Here is a 19,302-nt window from a genome sequence, read left to right on the forward strand (position 1 = left end):
ATCCCTTCCACACCGGGAGCAAGTGCAGTCTGTCCCTGGTCTGTCTCCCTGGCTATGGGCCTTCCTTCTTTGCCTCTTAGCCTCAGACTGTTGGCAAAGTGTCTCTTCAAACTGGGAAAGGCCATGCTGCACAGCCTGCCTCCAAGCGGGCCGCTCAGAGGCCAGGGTTTCCCACTTGTTGAGGTCCATCCCTAAGGCCTTCAGATCCCTCTTGCAGATGTCCTTGTATCGCAGCTGTGGTCTACCTGTAGGGCGCTTTCCTTGCACGAGTTCTCCATAGAGGAGATCCTTTGGGATCCGGCCATCATCCATTCTCACGACATGACCAAGCCAACGCAGGCGTCTCTGTTTCAGCAGTGAATACATGCTAAGGATTCCAGCACGTTCCAGGACTGTGTTGTTTGGAACTTTGTCCTGCCAGGTGATACCGAGGATGCGTCGGAGGCAGCGCATGTGGAAAGCGCTCAGTTTCCTCTCCTGTTGTGAGCGAAGAGTCCATGACTCGCTGCAGTACAGAAGTGTACTCAGGACGCAAGCTCTGTAGACCTGGATCTTGGTATGTTCCGTCAGCTTCTTGTTGGACCAGACTCTCTTTGTGAGTCTGGAAAACGTGGTAGCTGCTTTACCGATGCGCTTGTTTAGCTCGGTATCGAGAGAATGTGTGTCGGAGATCGTTGAGCCAAGGTACACAAAGTCATGGACAACCTCCAGTTCATGCTCAGAGATTGTAATGCAGGGAGGTGAGTCCACATCCTGAACCATGACCTGTGTTTTCTTCAGGCTGATTGTCAGTCCAAAATCTTGGCAGGCCTTGCTAAAACGATCCATGAGCTGCTGGAGATCTTTGGCAGAGTGGGTAGTGACAGCTGCATCGTCGGCAAAGAGGAAGTCACGCAGACATTTCAGCTGGACTTTGGATTTTGCTCTCAGTCTGGAGAGGTTGAAGAGCTTTCCGTCTGATCTGGTCCGGAGATAGATGCCTTCTGTTGCAGTTCCAAAGGCCTGCTTCAGCAGGACAGCGAAGAAAATCCCAAACAAGGTTGGTGCAAGAACACAGCCCTGCTTCACTCCACTTCGGATGTCAAAAGGGTCTGATGTGGAGCCATCGAAGACAACAGTGCCCTTCATGTCCTTGTGGAAAGATCTGATGATGCTGAGGAGCCTGGGTGGACATCCAATCTTGGGGAGAATCTTGAAGAGGCCGTCTCTGCTGACCAGGTCGAAAGCCTTTGTGAGATCTATGAAGGCTATAAAGAGTGGCTGTCGTTGTTCCCTGCATTTCTCCTGCAGTTGTCTAAGGGAGAATACCATATCAGTGGTGGACCTGTTGGCTCGGAATCCACACTGCGATTCTGGATAGACGCTCTCTGCAAGTACCTGGAGCCTCTTTAGTACAACTCGGGCAAACAGCTTTCCTACAACGCTAAGGAGAGAGATGCCACGGTAGTTGTTGCAGTCACCCCTGTCACCTTTGTTCTTGTACAGCGTGATGATGTTTGCATCCCTCATGTCTTGAGGTACTCCACCTTCTCTCCAGCAGAGACAGAGGATTTCATGCAGCTCAGTGACGATGATCTCTTTGCAGCATTTTAGGACTTCAGCAGGGATGCTGTCTTTTCCAGGTGCCTTGCCAAAGGCAAGGGAGTCCAGGGCCACGTGAAGTTCTTCTAGGGTTGGTTCACTGTCAAGCTCTTCCAGCACAGGCAGGCACTCAATGTTGTTCAGTGCTTCTTCGGTGACTACATTTTCTCTGGAATATAGCTCAGAGTAGTGCTGCACCCAGCGTTCCATCTGCTGCGCCCGATCCTGGATGACCTCGCCTGTGGCAGACTTCAGAGGGGCAATTTTCTTCTGTGTTGGACCTAGGGCCTGCTTGATACCATCATACATCCCCTTGATGTTGCCCGTGTCAGCTGCTATCTGTATCTCGGAACAGAGCTGGAGCCAGTAGTCGTTAGCACATCTCCTGGCAGTCTGTTGGACTTTGCTGCGAGCAGTTCGGAGGACCTGCAGGTTGCGCTCACTGGGACAGGCCTTGTATGCTGCTTGAGCTCTCCTCTTTTCCTCAATGACTGAGGAGTTGACACCAGTCATTGATTGCAGTCTAGGATTCTGAAAAATGTTCCTGCTTGATGATGTCACTTCTGGTCATGGCATCACTTCCAGTGGTCCTGACTGAGGGCCCAGTCCTATCCAACTTTCTAGCACCGGTGTAACCACAGTGAGGCCCTGAGGAAAGGGAACAAACACTTCCTTACCTGGAGGAGGCCTCTGTGACTGCCTCCCTACTGCAGGATGCAGTGCATGCCCCATTGGCACAGCTGCAGTGGTGCCAATGAAAATTGGATAGGATTTGGACCTCATTCTCATTTTAAAAGGTGGGTCCTGATGCTAAAAGTTTGAGAACCACTGTTTATAAATATTAGAATTTATTTTTTTGAAAAGTATCTTGAACCAATACTGAATGCTGCAGAAGTGCATATTGTTTGCTGGAAACCTATCCTATTACAGCAGTCGTCTCCAAACATTTTGGCCAGAGGGTCACATCAAATATCTGGCATGGTGTCGAGGGCCAGAAAAAATGAAATATAAAATTAAAATACATTAGAGATGGAACTTAGGTGAATGAAGGAATGGGCTCATATTTCCAGGATTTCTCCAAGCACCACAGAAATGAAGCACACACTTAAATAGGCCTCCAATCCTCCACCTCACAAGCAGCTTACTTAAATATACAGGTGTCGGGGCCCTTCCCAGATGCCCTGACCCCTGACTTACCCAGGAGCAGGCACCCCATGCCCAGGGTGGGAAGGCTTCACTGCCCTTGAAGGGGGCAAAGCAGGGTGGCTCACCTCAACCAGCCAGAGGGGGCTGGCAGGGCAAACAAGGAACACAGAAGGAAACAAGCCAGGAACAGGAAAGGCCTTTTCTGCCCCACCTGGAGGAAGGGGCGGGGCCAAAGGGGGCAGGCTTGCTCCATAAAACAGGGAGGTCAGGAATGAGAGGCTGTCAGTGTGAAGTAGGGAGCTGTGAGGTCAACAGCTCCTGCTCATAGGCCAGGTTTGGCAGCGCTGCTAGGGAGGAGGGCAAGGGTGCTAGAACCCCCTCTGCCTCCAGCCAATCTGAGGCCTCCCTGGGGAGGAACAAGCCTGTTCCAGGTCCCTCCAGGGGAAGGCCCCTACGACAGGAGTAAATATCTCAGAACTAGCACATCACAGGAACCACCCGGAGCGTGTTCTGAGGGCCAGCGAATCCTCTCCAACACTCAGAAAGCCTTCAGAGGGCACAAAAAGTTACTTCTGGTTTTTTGAGAAAACTAGGAAGTGATGTTTTAGGCCTTTAGAAAGCATTCTGAGGAGTGGGAAGATTGCACACAGCATACCTGCCCTCAGAACACCCTCTGGATGTGACCAGGAGGACTGACATGGAGTCCCTCAAGTCTACACAGACAAAATAGCAGACTTGAGAAGCCCCTTGCGGGGCTTGGGGCTTTCCTCAGTAGAAGGGGGCAAAAGTCCTCTTCCCTTGAGGAGACCTCCAGCGGCCTCAGCGGTGCCGTTGGATGCAGCAGTAGCTGTTTTGGTGCTACTGCACCCAGCAGAGCTGCTGGCTTTAGGGTTGGGCTGCCCAGCAGGTAAATTGTAAAAGCCATAGGCTGATTTCTGAATTGGTAAACTTGAGGTAGGATTAGTAAACATAAGTTAGGTAATTACTTTTGTATAATAAATCATGTATTGTTGCGTTCTGAATGCAAACATAATACCAAAAAATATTTTAAGGCAGTTGCTATCTAAAGTTGATTATAAATGTGTACATTGTACAAAGCAAAATTTAAAAACATTTTACTATTGTCTTTAAATGTTGGTGTTTGGTTTTTCTTTTAAAATAATGTTCATAAAAATGTGTGATTCTCTGAGTGATGAAAATGTTTTAAAAATCCAGCAAAGGATTTTTTCTTTATACATTTTTCACAGATGAGGAATATTATTCAACTATCTGATTTTATTTAAAGATATCTCTGATTTCTTTTAGACCAGGGATGGCCAACTTCTTGACTCCATAGGAGTGGATTCTTCTTTACTAAGTGGCTCAGTGGATCTTCTCTCACATGGTATCACTGCCCTGTTCCTCCTTGGGTGCTTTGCAGGGGAGAGTCTAACTCTCTCCCCAGATTCCAGGAGTTTGCACCACCCTCTGCAAAATGGGTATTGCTGTTGCTTACTTGGCAGGTTCCTCTCTGATTTCCTGGGAGGGGTGCCTGTAAGGTAAGGAGCAGTTCAGTTTTTCCCTCACAGTCTGCTGCAGGGAAGGGTGGTGAACCCCAGGTAATAATAATGTGCTGCTCTTTGCTGATGCCTCTCCCATTAGGTAAATGAGAGATCTCTCCTAAGACTTTTGCAGTAATGCAAAGGCCTCCAGAGTGACCTCTTGTTTGTCAAAGGGAGGGTTTTCTGCTGGGTTTAAAGTTGCATGCAATTCTCTTGTGTGCTTGTTGAGACCAATCATTGCTCAGGTGTTCATGCTAACTTGACCTCAAATACCCAGCAGGCAGTTCTACTGTTGGTAAATGAAAGGTTGTTCTGAAGATCCTCAGCATTTCCCCTGAATCATTTGCTGGTTTTAGAGACACCTACCATTGAAGTAGAAGAAAGAGAAGAGTAACACAGCCAATTTCTGATTGACAGGCACCATTAGGTGCTGGTGCCAGGTGCAATTGACAGACACCGTTCACTCTAATTCTGTATGAATTTATAGAAGAGTATAGTTCTGTCACTCTGTCTCTAGCTGTATACCTTGCATTGGCGAATAGTGTGACAAACAGCTTATTTAATACCTGAAGTGCCAGTATAGATTGTAATGGTACTGAACCCCCTTGGCACCTGCAAGGAAGAAGCAATGCATAACACTTTCCAGGAGTTTTCCACCCTTCCCAGTGGTGGACTGTGAATGCAAGGGACTCCACTGCTTCTTAACATACAAACATCTCTCCCAGGAAATAAGTGGAATACAGGCCAGAAAAAAAGCAGAGTTGAAAGCTCACCACATTTTGGCGAGGGGAGATTTGACAGGGTGGGGACCAGTAGTGAACTGTGGGCTGGTGATAGCCACCCATGTCCTAGGATTTAGGTATTCTTCCTCTGTTAAGATTTGTTCCTTTTGTTTGTGCTGTTTATGTTTCTTTGTATGTCCCAATTTTAGGAGACTTTATTTACACCAGAAATAGTCCTGCCAGCCCTAGTATTGGTTTTACAATACAAGAGTTAATATTTCTGATCTTGGGAGTTAGGGATGATAACAAATATTCTTTGCCCCACTGCCGAGGCAGCCAGAAATGCTAGTGACATCACTGAGAGAGATGGACAACTGTGTCAAACCTTCTTCTGGGAGATTTTAGTGTCTGTCAGTACACTGCGTTCTCTTAAGTAGACACTGGGTGAAGAGAGAGAGAGTCTGTTGATTTGTCCTATAATGGAAAATCTGCATCTGGAAACTTGTTCCTGTAACTTGACTCAGTTACTTGACTGAGAGGTTAAAACAACTTTGTTTAAATAAAACTTGCCTGAATGGTGAAAAGGCAGGATATAAATCTGTTAAATAAATGTAAATGTGTATTTTTTCCAGATGTTTGGTAAATGTAAAAGAAAGAATAGTAGTAGTTGTTATTAGCAATAGTTTCATTACAGGAACCAAGAGTTGGTATGGCAAATCCAGAAATCTTACATTTTATTTTTTATGTTGAGTGGGAACCACTTGAAAGAGTCAACATTTTAATGATGATATACAACTAACTTCCTAGGTTTATCAAATTACAAAATGGCTTGTGCGCTTTGCTGATATCGGACTTGAATAACCCAGATGGTAGCCCTTATGCACCATCTTCAGAGGGAGAGGATGATGAGGACTCTGAGGAAGGCACTGATGATGATGATGATGATTCTGGAGCAGAAATAGAGGATGACCAAGAAGGATATGATGATGTAAGTGGTGGATATGATGAGGATCTTGATGACCCTGATAGCGAATTGGAAGAACTAGCAGATAAAGATGAGACCCGGAAAAGGAATTGTACAGAAAAACAGGTATGTGGAATTTCTCTGAATTTAACAATTTTATCTGACTATGACTGGTTTGGCTGTAGCTCTAAAGTACATTTATAAAGAACGGAGGTTAATAAAAGCAGCTTGCCACTTAAGGGAAACTGTTTTACTGTAACATTGTTTTCCAGTTTTCTCCCACTGCTGGCTTTAGCAAGTAGTATTCCAGTTCTGCTCTAAAATTGACAGGGGTGGGAGGCAAAAGAACGAAACACAGCAATGATTTCCCCCTTCATCCCCCATCTTGAGGGGGCCACCACGATTACTGTTACTATTGCAGAAGGGACAATGTTTTGATTTTGGGTGTTACTTTTGTGTGCGACTTATCTAAGCTGATTTGATGCTTGGGTAGTCCCAGCAGTTCTGGCATTCAGATTCCATTCTGTTTTGTACAGAATTGTGAAGTGCATCATTTAATGGATCTGACATTCTCAGCGATCTTGATGACCCCCTTTTTAGGGGGAATATGGTGGTTTTATAGATAAAATCATAATTTTTTTTAAGCAAATAAAAACCCTGTATGTTTTGTTTTCTTCCAGTCTGCAGCTGCTCTTTGTGTTGGTGTTGGCAGTTTCTCTGACCCTGAAGATCTGCCTGGGTTGGCACATTTTCTGGAACATAGTAGGTTCTTAAAAGATCCTTGTGTACTTCTGCAAAATGTGCATGCCATATAGTTTTGCATAAGTTGAGGTGTTTTTATAAAGAAAATAAAAATTTAAAAAATTTAAGACTCAAATACTTAAATCGTTTAACTTTGTTTTCTGTTTGAGTATTTGTCTTACCACCCAGAAAAGACTAGATATTGGCAGGATTGCAGTAAATATAATTTCAATTGGTTAAATATTATGTTTTTGTGAATACCTGTTCTATATCAAAAGCAGATCATACAGAGACCCTTTTCACTAACGCTGTCCAGACAACCACCATCGCAAAAGTGCCATAAGTCACTTCTGTGCTGGTGGTAAGGACATGGTACTGAGGCCCATGCCAGTCAGTGCTGGCCCTCAGCACCAAGAAGACATCCCCATAGAGCAGTGTTCCTGCTGGCTGACAGAGAGGCTTTTCAAGATGGGGGGAAGATGGGGAGGAGGCAGAACTGGGTGGGGGTGGAGCAGGCTAGAGGGAGGATTGGGCTCAGGAGGGTGGTGGAGATGGTGGCAGACTTTGCCGCTGAATCCTATGACCTCTCCCAGCCTGTGGAGCAAAGTAGCTGGTGCAGTTCCGAGGAGCCCCATATGACGTGGCGGCTTTTGTTCCCTTACCTCTGGAGGCTGCCCTGGCCCCATATGATGCAGTGACAGCCATTTTAGTGCTGCTGCTCCTCTGGGCGGGGCATAAGATTAGACTGTAATGTTGTTTCCAGGAACAGAAGGAGCATTATAGGGCAGTTCTTTGCAAAATCTTAGAATACAAGTTACCATTAAAAAAAATAAAAATCAGAAACTGCAACAAGTGTTCCTTTGCTATGTTTTTGTGCTACACTCCCAGGTTGCTTTTTGAGCTTGTGCACCCTCTGCACAAATGTTTTTGTGAAAAATGTGAGAATGGTTGTGAAATGAGCATCCTTCCTCTCTTGCTACCCAGAGATCTGTCAGTGTAACTTTAAAGTGCTGTTCAGTGTTGATGTGAAATTGCTCAATTTTCAGACTCTTAAGGCTTTTTCACTGCCTTTGTGTTTTTTGGGTAGTTGTTTGTTCTTGTAAACGTTACAAAACTTGGTGCACAATTATTACTTCCCTAGTTTTTGCAATGAATATAGCAACTTGCACATCATCTGCTTCCTATTTTGCTTTGCTGTTGAGGTTCAAACTGTATAGAAATCCTGTAAGAACAGCCCCACTGGATCAGGCCATAGGCCCATCTAGTTCAGCTTCCCGTATCTCACAGCGGTCCACCAAATGCCCTAGGGAACACACCAGATAACAAGAGACCTGCATCCTGATGCCCTCCCTTGCATTGGCATTCTGACATAGCCCATTTCTAAAATCAGGAGGTTGCACATACACGTCATGGCTTGTAACCCGTATTGGATTTTTCCTCCAGAAACTTGTCCAATCCCCTTTTAAAGGCATCCAGGCCAGATGCCGTCACCACATCTTGCGGCAAGGAGTTCCACAGACTGACCACACACTGAGTAAAGAAATATTTTCTTTTGTCTGTCCTAACCCTCCCAACAGTCAATTTTAGTGGATGTCCCCTGGTTCTGGTGTTGTGCGAGAGGGAAAAGAGCATCTCTCTATCCACTCTGTCCTTCCCCTGCATAATTTTGTATGTCTCAATCATGTCCCCCTTCAGACGTCTCTTTTCCAGGCTGAAGAGGCCCAAACGCCGTAGCCTTTCCTCATAAGGAAGGAGCCCCAGCCCAGTAATAATCTTAGTCGCTCTCTTTTGCACCTTTTCCTTTTCCACTATGTCCTTTTTGAGATGTGGCGACCAGAACTGGACACAATACTCCAGATGTGGCCTTACCATCGATTTGTACAATGGCATTATAATATTAGCTGTTTTGTTCTCAATACTATTACAACGGCATTATAATATTAGCCATTTTGTTCTCAATACCCAGTCTTACCCTGGTCTGGATTCAGTGTCGAGACTTAGGAAAATGCAGTAATTTACAACCCTAGTGCCTGATCTTTCACATTCCCTTGCAATTATGCAAATAGAATGCGAAGGATATTTTCACCTTGTAAGTTATATGAATTTCAAGCACTGATAGAAGAGCTCGATTTTGGGATAAAATGATGGTGTGTTATTACTAATATTTTGTGGCATTTCTACCCATGTACAATTAGAATTAACTTGATTTTACTTTGATTTTTCTCCAAGTGGTTTTTATGGGCAGTTCAAAATATCCAGATGAGAATGGGTTTGATGCATTTCTGAAGAAACATGGAGGCAGTGACAATGCTTCAACAGATTGTGAGCGGACAGTCTTCCAGTTTGATGTACAAAGGAAATATTTCAAGGAGGCACTCGATAGGTACCTTAATTATAAATTCATGTTTAGATTTCGAATAATGTGGGGTGAATATAGTGTAATAGTGAATATACCTTTTCATATTTTAGCTATTGCTATCATGTTCAATGCTTTTCAATTATCAAGTAATTGCTGAAGAAGTTTGAGGAGTTATTTTGTTAGAAGAGTTCTGTGTCGGGGAAGATAATTTATTATCAACATTAAGCTATGAAAATTCTTAATAGAGTTTGTGTTTCTGAGTTTGTATTTGTTAACTCTTGGTGTTTTAAAATAAAAATTAAAAGTATTTATTATAAGAAAAGAAAATTCTTCATAGAATTCATGTATGCCTTGATTTGAGAAACAGAAGAAATAGAATAATTTATGTTGTAGCACAAAATGTAATTGATGTATTTTAAGCATTTGCATTAAGCAGCTGCAAGTAGTAGACTGTCATATTCCATTCCTGTTTCTGGTGCTCATGAGAGATATTGATTAAAAGTGATTCATCTTGATTAGAAGTGGCTGCTCTTCCACTTCTCATTTATGATGCCTATGAATACTATAAATTTGGTCCTGGTTTGTGGCCAAACTTTGCTGTGCTTGGATTCAACAGCAAAGTATGATTTGCCACTAACTTGAAGCAGAAGCTTCTGGTTTCCTGCCTTTATGTGCAGCAGGAGGCATACATAAACCTAAAGTTTATAGTTGCATGTCCTGCTCTTAACTACCGTGAAACAGGTAAATAGCAGGACAGTGAAAATGAACCCTCGGTGCCCTTACTATAGCTAAGAGTCTTAAAACATTAAAAATATAAGTGCCCTCCTGCTATTACTCAGTGGACTGAGGATCTTTTAACGTTGCCAACATTTGAACAAATGGCTTACAGATGGCAATTATAAATGGACATATTTCTGGATATTTATTCTTTATGGATTATGGTTTACAGATTGTAAAAGTTTGTATTTTTATGTATTTTATTACTATTTTTTCCTTTTTTCCCTTCTCTTATTTGGTTGATTGTATTTGTGGTGTTCTGTTTTGGTGTATTTTTTTTTCTTTCACTAATAAAGGGAATTTTAAAAGTTTGTAGTTGCATCAGAATGCACTCCTAGTGGTTGAAAAATATTATATTGCTTGCATTTTAGTACACTTGGATAATATTGTTAGCCACCACACTTAATTTACATAATTTACTTTTGTGCTAGTGCAGAATTTACTTTTGTGCTATGGTCTGATTGGTAGGGAAGTCTACATATTTTTGTGTTTCAGATGGGCACAGTTTTTCATTCACCCTTTAATGATCCGTGATGCAATTGACCGAGAAGTTGAGGCTGTGGACAGTGGTAAGAATTCTGACTTGTCATTTTTATGTTTAGTTTTTAAAACTTCGATTTGTTAGTATCCAGAAAGTGTTGCTAACATTGTTCCATGAAGCAAAGCATTCATGTGTACTCATAAAGGAAAGTCAACAGTAAGTCCAATCCTATCCAGCTTTCCAGCACTGGTGCAGCTGCAATGCAGCCTTGATAGCTTGAGGAGGCCTTCCCATAGCTTGAGGAGGCCTCTCCCTGTGCCTCCCATCACCAGATGCAGTGCGCACCCCATGGGCACAACTGCACTAGCACTGGAAAATTGGATAGGATTGGGCCCTGAAATGCATTTGTAAAGTGCCTGTTTCAAGAACTTAAATGGGAACTTGAACTTTTAATAAGTTCAAATAATAACAAAGCATATAACTTTTCATAATTTCATTGGCGCTTTAAAAGATTTGTCAGGTAATATTAAGCAGTGGCCTGTTGGGTCATGGAAAAGATGTATATGCTGCTGCTGCAGCTTGTTGCATATATTATTGGAGGGAAGACTTCAGTTAGATACGAAGAAGAAATTCTTACTGGTAAGAGCAATGGTAAGGCAATGAGATCAATTACCCAAGGAAATGGTGGGTTCTCCTTCACTCGAGTCTGACAGGCAGCAGCTTGACAGGTGCCTTTTGGAGATGCCAGAAGCAGGAAAATCCTCTTTAGAGCAGGGTGTTGACCTAGATGGCCTTGAAGATACCTTCCAACTCTACAATTCCAACTATAGCTCACTTAGGGCCCAATCCTATGGAGTGCGTATCAGCTCACCGCAGGCGTGCACTGTCGCAAATGTGCCATAAGGCACGTTTGCGGGCCTTGACACCGGTGCTAGCCCAGCACTGGACTGGCGGACACCCCAGTTTGAATAACTTGAATTAGGTGGAGGAGGCCTCTGCTGGTCCAGCCCCCTCCTGGGCCTGTCCTTCACCCAGTCCTGTTCTGCCCTTCTCCCACCCCTCCCACTCACCACTCAACCCTTACCTCTACTCTGCTGGCAGCTGGGGCACTGTTGATGGGGCAGTGCAAGACTCCCAGCCGGCACTGCTTGCTCTCTGGGTGGCGTAAACGTGCCTTATGCACATTTGTAGTACCCACTGCTGGGGCTACAGCACCAGTGTTGAGGCAGCTTAAGATCTCTGCCCAAGTGGTTGTTGTAGAGACTTCCATCTTGATCCAGCAAATGGAGTCTCTGTGCAGAGGCCAGCTTCTGCTGACAGATAGTCGTCTGGATTGGTTCCTGTGCAAGTAGAAAAGTGTTATATAGAGTAAACATGATTTTCCTGTTCTAGTTATAAAGGGAAACATATGGGCCTTTCATATGCGCTGTAGGCTTGGTTAAATCACTTCAATATTAGTTTGTCTGATCCTTTACTTGTTTTGAACAAGCATGTATATTCATCTGCATGGATTGATCACATCACTTTACAGTCAAGGCTGGTGTTGAAATCCCAGTACGGTATTATTTGTAATATGAAATTCTTTTTATTTAAAAAAAAATCCAGAATATCAACTTGCAAGGCCCTCTGATGCAAACCGAAGAGAGATGTTGTTTGGAAGTCTTGCCAAGTCAGGCCATCCTATGAAAAAGTTCTTCTGGGGTAAGTATTTCATAGTGTGACCTGTAATGTTAAAGGCAGAAGTGCTAGTAAAAACTTGGAGAAATAGTAACATGTTGCATGCTGCAGCTTGTCTGTTGATTGGTGTGGTGTCATGAATATGTACATGTTAGGCCTAGGTTAGCACGTGAAGCCTGAACCAAACTAAGTCAGTAACAGAGAAGTTGCTAGCAGTTCCTAGCTGCAAGAATGTGAATAAATAAACAGAAAGATTGTTGTCTCTCATTTGTTGGCTAGAAAGGACAGATAACAAGAATTACAACCCATTGGAATGTTTTGACACCTTAGTAGACAGAGAGGCGCCTGATCAAACGTGATGGAGTGCAGCTATGGATCTCCAGTTGGGAGGGGTAAGAACTAGGAGGGCTAGCAACCAGACCAAATTCGAGAAGGTTCTGTTCTCAAAAGTTTCTCATTGGACAGTCTAAGTATGAAGTCATCTCAGTACTATTAGCATGAGATGTATAATGAGTGCCCAAGGGGTGTGGAGTTCTTTCTTGGACAGAGTTTTGGGTGCAACATCCTAGATGCGCTTTGAGCTCCATTGTCCAACATGGGCACCTGGCCTCATAGGTAGCCCTGGAGCTAAAAGATCTACAAGAGTAACTGACCCAGGTGAGAGATAGCCAGCTAGCTTTATTATTTTAGTGTTGATATGTTTCCTAGATGTTTATGCTTCTAGTGTTTGCTGCCTTATGTACTTAACAAACTAAAATACCTTTTACTAAGCTGTTTTATTGTCTGTTGTGATCAAGGGTTCAGAATCCTGCCTAGCCGTTCAGCAAGCTACCAAGTGCTCTTGACGTCTAGTAACTTGAGGACTGAAGCTCTAGTTGAAGAAAGAGCTCAGTGCCTGCAAGGGATAGAATTAAGCCTAGAGGGTCTCAGTGTCCCTGGATTGAGGCACTGGCACATACAGGGTCATGGCAGTACTACTGAACAGAGGGGCCTTGAGGGCTTTAGGGTTTGAGAACCAAGAACTCTGAGCACCCCAAACCCCCCTAAGTTTGCGACATGTGGTGAGGAATAATTTAGCATGGTTAAATAGCAATACTAGAATATAAAATGATTATTTTGACACAGTATCATAACTTTCTGGGACCAATCCTACATGGATGAGGTATGTAGAGCAGCAGAATGGGCCTCTTCATGTACATTCACCCATCTTTTTGGAGATTGATGTGCTCACATCTACAATACTTATCTGCCATGGGATCTTAGAAATTAAGAGTTTCTCTATGGCTAGAAGCTTGCCCTGTGTTGTATCTGCTTTTGTACATCCCAAAGAATTGCAAAAACCTTCCTTCCTCTGCCAGAGAAAATGGGAATTGCTACTTGAATGTCATTTCCTGTTCTGGGCGAGGAATGGGGCATTCTGCCCACCTTTTTTCCAAGTGTTTCAGTTCATCCTTCTGGACAATAGATTGCATGTAGGGGTAGCAGGTAGGGGTTCCTGGGATAGAGTAGAACACTCTATGTAAGCTGGGCTGGGGCACCTTCCTTATGAGGAAAGGCTACGGCGTTTGGGCCACTTCAGCCTAGAAAAGAGGCGCCTGAGATGGGACATGACTGAGACATAAAAAATTAATCATTGGAAGGATAAAGTGGATAGAGAGATGCTCTTTACACTCTCACATAACACCAGAACCAGGGGACATCCACTAAAACTGAGTGTTGGGAGAGTTAGGACAGACAAAAGAAAATATTTCTTTACTCAGCGTGTGGTTGGTCTGTGGAACTCCTTGCCACAGGATGTGGTGACGGCATCTGGCCTGGATGCCTTTAAAAGGGAATAGGAGAAGTTTCAGGAAGAAAAATCCATTACGGGTTACAAGCCATGATGTGTATGTGGAACCTCCTGATTTTAGAAATGGGCTATGTCAGATGCAAGGGACGGCACCATGATGCAGGTCTCTTGTTATCTGGTGTGCTTCCTGGGGCATTTGGTGGGCCGCTGTGAGATACAGGAAGCTGGACTAGATGGGCCTATGGCCTGATCCAGTGGGGCTGTTCTTAAGCTTGTGTCTGTCAGGGTGTTAAATGTATTATGAGTTGATTATCATTTACATTACTTTTTTGATCCTCTGAAAGTCTTGGACATGTTCTAGAGCAGTGTTTCTCAACCAATGGTACTTGTACTACTGATGTGTGAGGTGGAGTCTGATGGTATGTGCGGGACCTTCAGACTCCCTCCACCTGTCAGTGAGATCAGCAACACAATGCAAAAAGTAGCAGGAGGCTTGTCTCAGCAGGTCGAGCTCCAGCATGTCCTTTTCATGTACTTGAAAAAGCCATCCAGTCCACCCTGAGCCTCTTACCAGTGTTTGTCATGTTGTGTCTGGCCTCCCAATCCAGAAGTAACTAGTGTGACATCATTGTCAGTTATTTTTGGGAGTACTTCCAATAGATGGATCATGTAAAGTGGTACGGCGGGTGACAGACACTAAGAAATGCTGTTCTAGTCATTTGTTTGCATGGTGCTTCCTGCTTTTTCTAGATCCAGGAGCCCCTCTGTCTACGTAGGGGTCAAATTTGCAAGCTGGTTCTGCCTCCTACTTTGTAAAAGGAGTTATTCCAAAGAAATGAGAATGCCCCCTGGAGAATGCCACTCCCAAATTTACAATATTCTTGTTTTTTGGTTTGAGGGGGACAGCTTTCCCCTTTTATTTTGAATTCCCAGTGGTTGCTTTGTCATTGCTGACTGCAGAAGATAATTTTAAACTGTTAAGCATTTTAATCAAAAGTATGAGAATTTCAGGAAGAGTGTTTTGAGAATAAGCAACTTTGTGGTTTTTTGTTTAACCATTATTTCCAGGTAATGCAGACACGCTGAAACATGAGCCAAAGCAAAACAACATTGATACCTATACCAGGCTGAGGGAATTCTGGCAGCGTTATTACTCGGCTCAATACATGACTTTGGTTGTGCAATCTAAAGGTAATGTCATGTTAGTTGAAACTAAAAGACCCAACTGGAATATGTGACGTTGACATCTGACTTAAACTTGGCATTGGCAAGAGTTATAAAAGATCTTCTGCACTGGCTTATATTTTGCTTGTACAGCAGAGTGATTTACAGCACAATCCTAACCTGCCCTGGAGCAGGCCGTGCTGCATCCAAGGCAGGATTGGGGCTGAAAGCGGCTCAGCCTGGGGCAAGGGGAATCACTTCCCCTTACCCTGTGTAAAACCACAGCAGCCCAAATGGGGCTACTCAGATCTGCACCATCTCAAGAGGTGCAGTCTTAAATCCAAGCAGCTTGGGATGCCCCAGGCTGCCCGGGAACAGGGTTAGGATCCGGCATAACTGCAGGATCCTGGCCCCACCTACCACTCCCCCCCACCCCGGGAACGCTCACCGCCCACTCTCCCCCCCACCCTGAAATGCCTTCCTCCTGGCCCTCCCCAGACTCCTGCATCGGCAAAACTCAGGTGATGCAACTCACCCTGTTGCAGTCTGCACTGGCATTGGGAGGCTGGCACAAGTCCATGTGCTGGCCTAATTCCACTTATGTTGGTGCGAAAGTGCTTTACTGCCCTTTCATGACAACGATGGGCCGTCACAAGGAACTTGCATCAGCCCAGGGCGCCCTCTGGATTGTGCCCTTAATCAAGAAGTATTTGAATATATTGCCTCTTGTATAACATGACTTCCCATGTGACTGTTTTGTTACTGTACTCTTTGTCCTGGGTGTAATTTTTATAGTATTGTAGAAAAAGGAAAAATCTATAAAACCATTCAGAAGTACAGCTGTCTCACTGTCTGCTTTCAGCCAACAGAAGCTACATATTTTGGCTAGCACTGAGGTAATTAGAATGTTATGTTCTGGCTAGTATGGGGTCAATTGCTTGTTTCCGCAAAATGCTTCAAGATCAGAATCACTGGGCAAAGCAATTTATCCTAGATGCCTTCTTCCGTCAGAAGTCTGTAGTTCCCAAGGATAAGTCATAACCTCTCCTATCCTGGGAATAGCTCTTCCCATCATCTTTCACCACTGCCATGCAGGAGGAGCGATGGCAGCAATGATCAGTTGTTCAGGAGGCTTTGACCTAATGTACTGGTGAGTACTTACTGTGAACACATCAGCAGTGTTTCACACAGCACTCTTTTCTAGGCACATACCCGCAGTGTTATAGGAGGTAACTGCTGTTTGAGTAACAACCCAATCTGATCCTGCACTGGAGCAGGCAGGCTGACTGGCCTGCACTGTATCCAGTGCAGGGTAAGAGATGGCTGCCATGCAACTTGGAGTAAGGGAATTTATTTCCACTTGCCCCTTGTAGTACAGCAGCCACCTCAATGGGGCTACTCAGATCTGTGCCAGCAGTTTTGCTGGCACAGATCCAAGCAGCCAGGTGTAATGCTCGGCTGCTTGGGAGAGGGATTAGGATACAGCCTAGGTTGCCCAGGCCGGGCCCACCCCCCCCTTAGTCCCACTCTGCCCACACCTGCCCTGCACCGAAACATTCCCGTTCCACTCTCCTGCCATCCTCCCTAACCCTCCCCCCCACTGGCCTCCCTAGGCTGGTGTGAACTCTCCCTTTGCAGGCTGGGTTCCAGCATGGGGAGGCTGGCACGTGCCCTTGCACCAGCCTCCCTGGCTCACAAGGAGTCAGTTGAGTGCTTTGGATTGCTCTTTGTATACCCTCTTATTTCACACTTCCCTAGTGCTACTTTAGTTAATCCTGGTGAAGTAGATGGTTCTTTTAGATCATCTATAAATACAGAGCAGAGATTTTCTCTGTGGGAACATTAGGTGTCCAGCATCTTTTTAAAGCAAGGCTTATGTTTGGCCACTGGTATTCATTTAGATTTAATTACCTGCATTACCTAGCTTCTTCCTTCAAATTAAACTAGTTGTCATTTGCTGTATTCAGTTTATATACTTGGTCATTTGACTATAAAGAGACACAAATCCTCTTGTTGCTTTTTGAATTACCAAGCTATGTATGATACTGGAACTGTCAGCTAACATTGTAGATATGTCTTTGTCTTTTTATGTTAAAGTGGAAAAGTGGCCCCTTTTTCACTGACCTGTCCCAAGAGCCAGCCTGTATGTTAATTGTTTCCATGTTGGAAGCCACTTGAATAGCCCATGTATGGTGCTTCTACTGCGGTACCTGCCAGAACTGTTTGGTGGTGGTGTAGATTTCTCCACACTGTTGTGGCACCTTAGTAAACCACTCTATGTATTCCAGTCATCATATGGAGCTGTTTGAAGTGGTTTCTTGGTGGGACCCATAGCATGTCTAGTTCTACAGCATAATTCTATGCATGTGTACTTAGAAGTCCCATTGTGTTTGATAGATTTTACTCCTATTTAAGTGTGTATTGGAATGCAGCCTTAATTTTGTTTTGAGCAGGTTTAACTGATATTGTGTACTTGGGAAACTGGAAGAGTGCAGAACTGAAATGTGCACAGCTGCTACATTGAACACCAATGCCTGTTGTAGCAAACATGAAATGTTCTAGGTACAACCACACCTTAGAATGTAATCAAGTGTCAGAAGAAAATACAAGTCAGTATGCTGAGGGAATTGGGTCTGCAAGCATTTTTGTGTTTTGTTCCCTTGCGTTGTTTGGTTGATCAACTGGTTTCCTCTCCTGAAAGTAAGTACACCATGAACAGGTTCTCTGAAGTGTCATTGTTTCTGAGAAAACACTTCTCTCCTTCAGTAAGTCAAGCTTTTTTATTTTTCCTAGAAACCTTGGACACACTGGAAAAATGGGTGACTGAAATCTTCTCAGAGATTCCAAATAAGTAAGAATCTTTTTTTACCATATTTGTACTAAGATGTAAAATCATATCCTTCATTTGCGTTCACATCACATGACAAAGATTACATTTTTGTCCCCTGCTTTGTTTACCTTTAAGATTTTCTTTGTTCCCTTCTTTCTAGCATTCTTCACTGCTTCATGCTTTAATGCTTTGGAAAGGGAGATGGGTGGTCATCATGCTACAGTCTGGGTTTCTCAACTTTCATAGATGAGTACAGAAGGTGGGGGAAAGAGATGTTGCAGAGGGTTCGGTAAAGCATGCTTTGGATGGTCTTCTGTAAGGGATATCTCCTTATCTGTTACTACTTTTTAATTGTAAAGATTGGATACTTTACAAGCAATATGCAATCTTGTGTAGAAACATAGACCCAGTGGCATTACTTTCATGTAGTTACAGTAGGTTGCAACATATGTTGCTGTGTATTGGCTTGAATACTAATCTGCTTATGCACTAGCTAGGAACTTGGTCTTTTCTATATTGAATGATAATCTTCTCCGCAGTGAATTATTTGGTTAAATTTTAAAAATCCTTAAAGATGATCCAAAGGTTCAGTATTTTCTACAGTTAGTCTGTCTTGCTGGTTAAGCCTCTCCATTGTTGATTGGTAATTGTGTTCCTAGGCATGCTTTATTTCTGATAATTTACTGCATTGCTAGGTATCAATGCAAACTGATGCATGTTGGCATTAAAAACAAGATGGTGTAGAACAGGGGTGTCAAACCTGTTTTGTACAGTGGGGCTGACTAGCATTCATTGTGCCTGCTGAGGGCTGGAAGTGATGTCATTAAGCGGGAACTAACGTCACTAAGCAGGTGATAACCAGCAATAAGCACTTTTTTCTTACTTAGGAATTCATTAGCAGTTCAACATTTGCATTTGCAGCTCAGCAGCTGAGAGGTGCTCTGCAGAGTGATGACTCAGCAGAAGCAGCATGGCTAAAAGGGCGGCCCATGTGATAATGGGGCTCTCTCATGTAGGCACTGGACATAGCAGACTGCATTCAGAGGGGGAAATGCTATATAACTTTTTCTGTCTTTCTTTCTTTTGAAAGTGATTTACCCAGAGCAGAGTTTAGCCACTTGACAGAGCCTTTTGACACACCTGATTTTCATAAAGTTTACAGAGGTGAGTGTTTAGGATGGATAATTTATATGGTACCAGTAGTTATGTAAACATAACAATATTTTAAGAGTCTGTTTCTCATACACATTTTCTTCTGAGATAAATTATGAGGATCATGCTTTAAAATTTACAGTTATATGTTGCTTTTTCTTCAGTTGTTCCAATCAGAAAAACTCACTCTTTGAACATCACTTGGTCTCTTCCTCCACAAGAACAGTATTATAGGTAAATTTTTTACATTTTTTTAAGTATTACAGGTAAATATAGGTAATGTATTACAGGTAAATTTACCAGTATTACAGGTAAATACTTGTTGTGGCAGAACCTGCTTGTGGTGTCATCGTCATTTGTTATGGCTGCATTCTTTTT

The 19,302-nt window shown here is 43.6% G+C and overlaps 1 protein-coding gene across 1 annotated transcript in view; it reads left to right on the plus strand.

The window, feature by feature from the left end:
• The window catches only part of NRDC (nardilysin convertase), a 50,913-nt gene that overhangs the window by 3,045 nt on the left and 28,566 nt on the right, over nt 1-19,302 (plus strand). The window contains exons 2-10 of the mRNA XM_066623837.1: nt 5,798-6,080; nt 6,635-6,716; nt 8,925-9,078; nt 10,327-10,400; nt 11,918-12,013; nt 14,847-14,969; nt 17,736-17,793; nt 18,863-18,936; nt 19,089-19,158. Of these exons, the coding sequence (XP_066479934.1) occupies nt 5,798-6,080; nt 6,635-6,716; nt 8,925-9,078; nt 10,327-10,400; nt 11,918-12,013; nt 14,847-14,969; nt 17,736-17,793; nt 18,863-18,936; nt 19,089-19,158 (1,014 nt within the window). The remainder of the gene's footprint in view (nt 1-5,797; nt 6,081-6,634; nt 6,717-8,924; nt 9,079-10,326; nt 10,401-11,917; nt 12,014-14,846; nt 14,970-17,735; nt 17,794-18,862; nt 18,937-19,088; nt 19,159-19,302) is intronic.

Source organism: Tiliqua scincoides, chromosome 4 (genome assembly GCF_035046505.1).
Source record: "Tiliqua scincoides isolate rTilSci1 chromosome 4, rTilSci1.hap2, whole genome shotgun sequence".
Taxonomy (NCBI): domain Eukaryota; kingdom Metazoa; phylum Chordata; class Lepidosauria; order Squamata; family Scincidae; genus Tiliqua; species Tiliqua scincoides.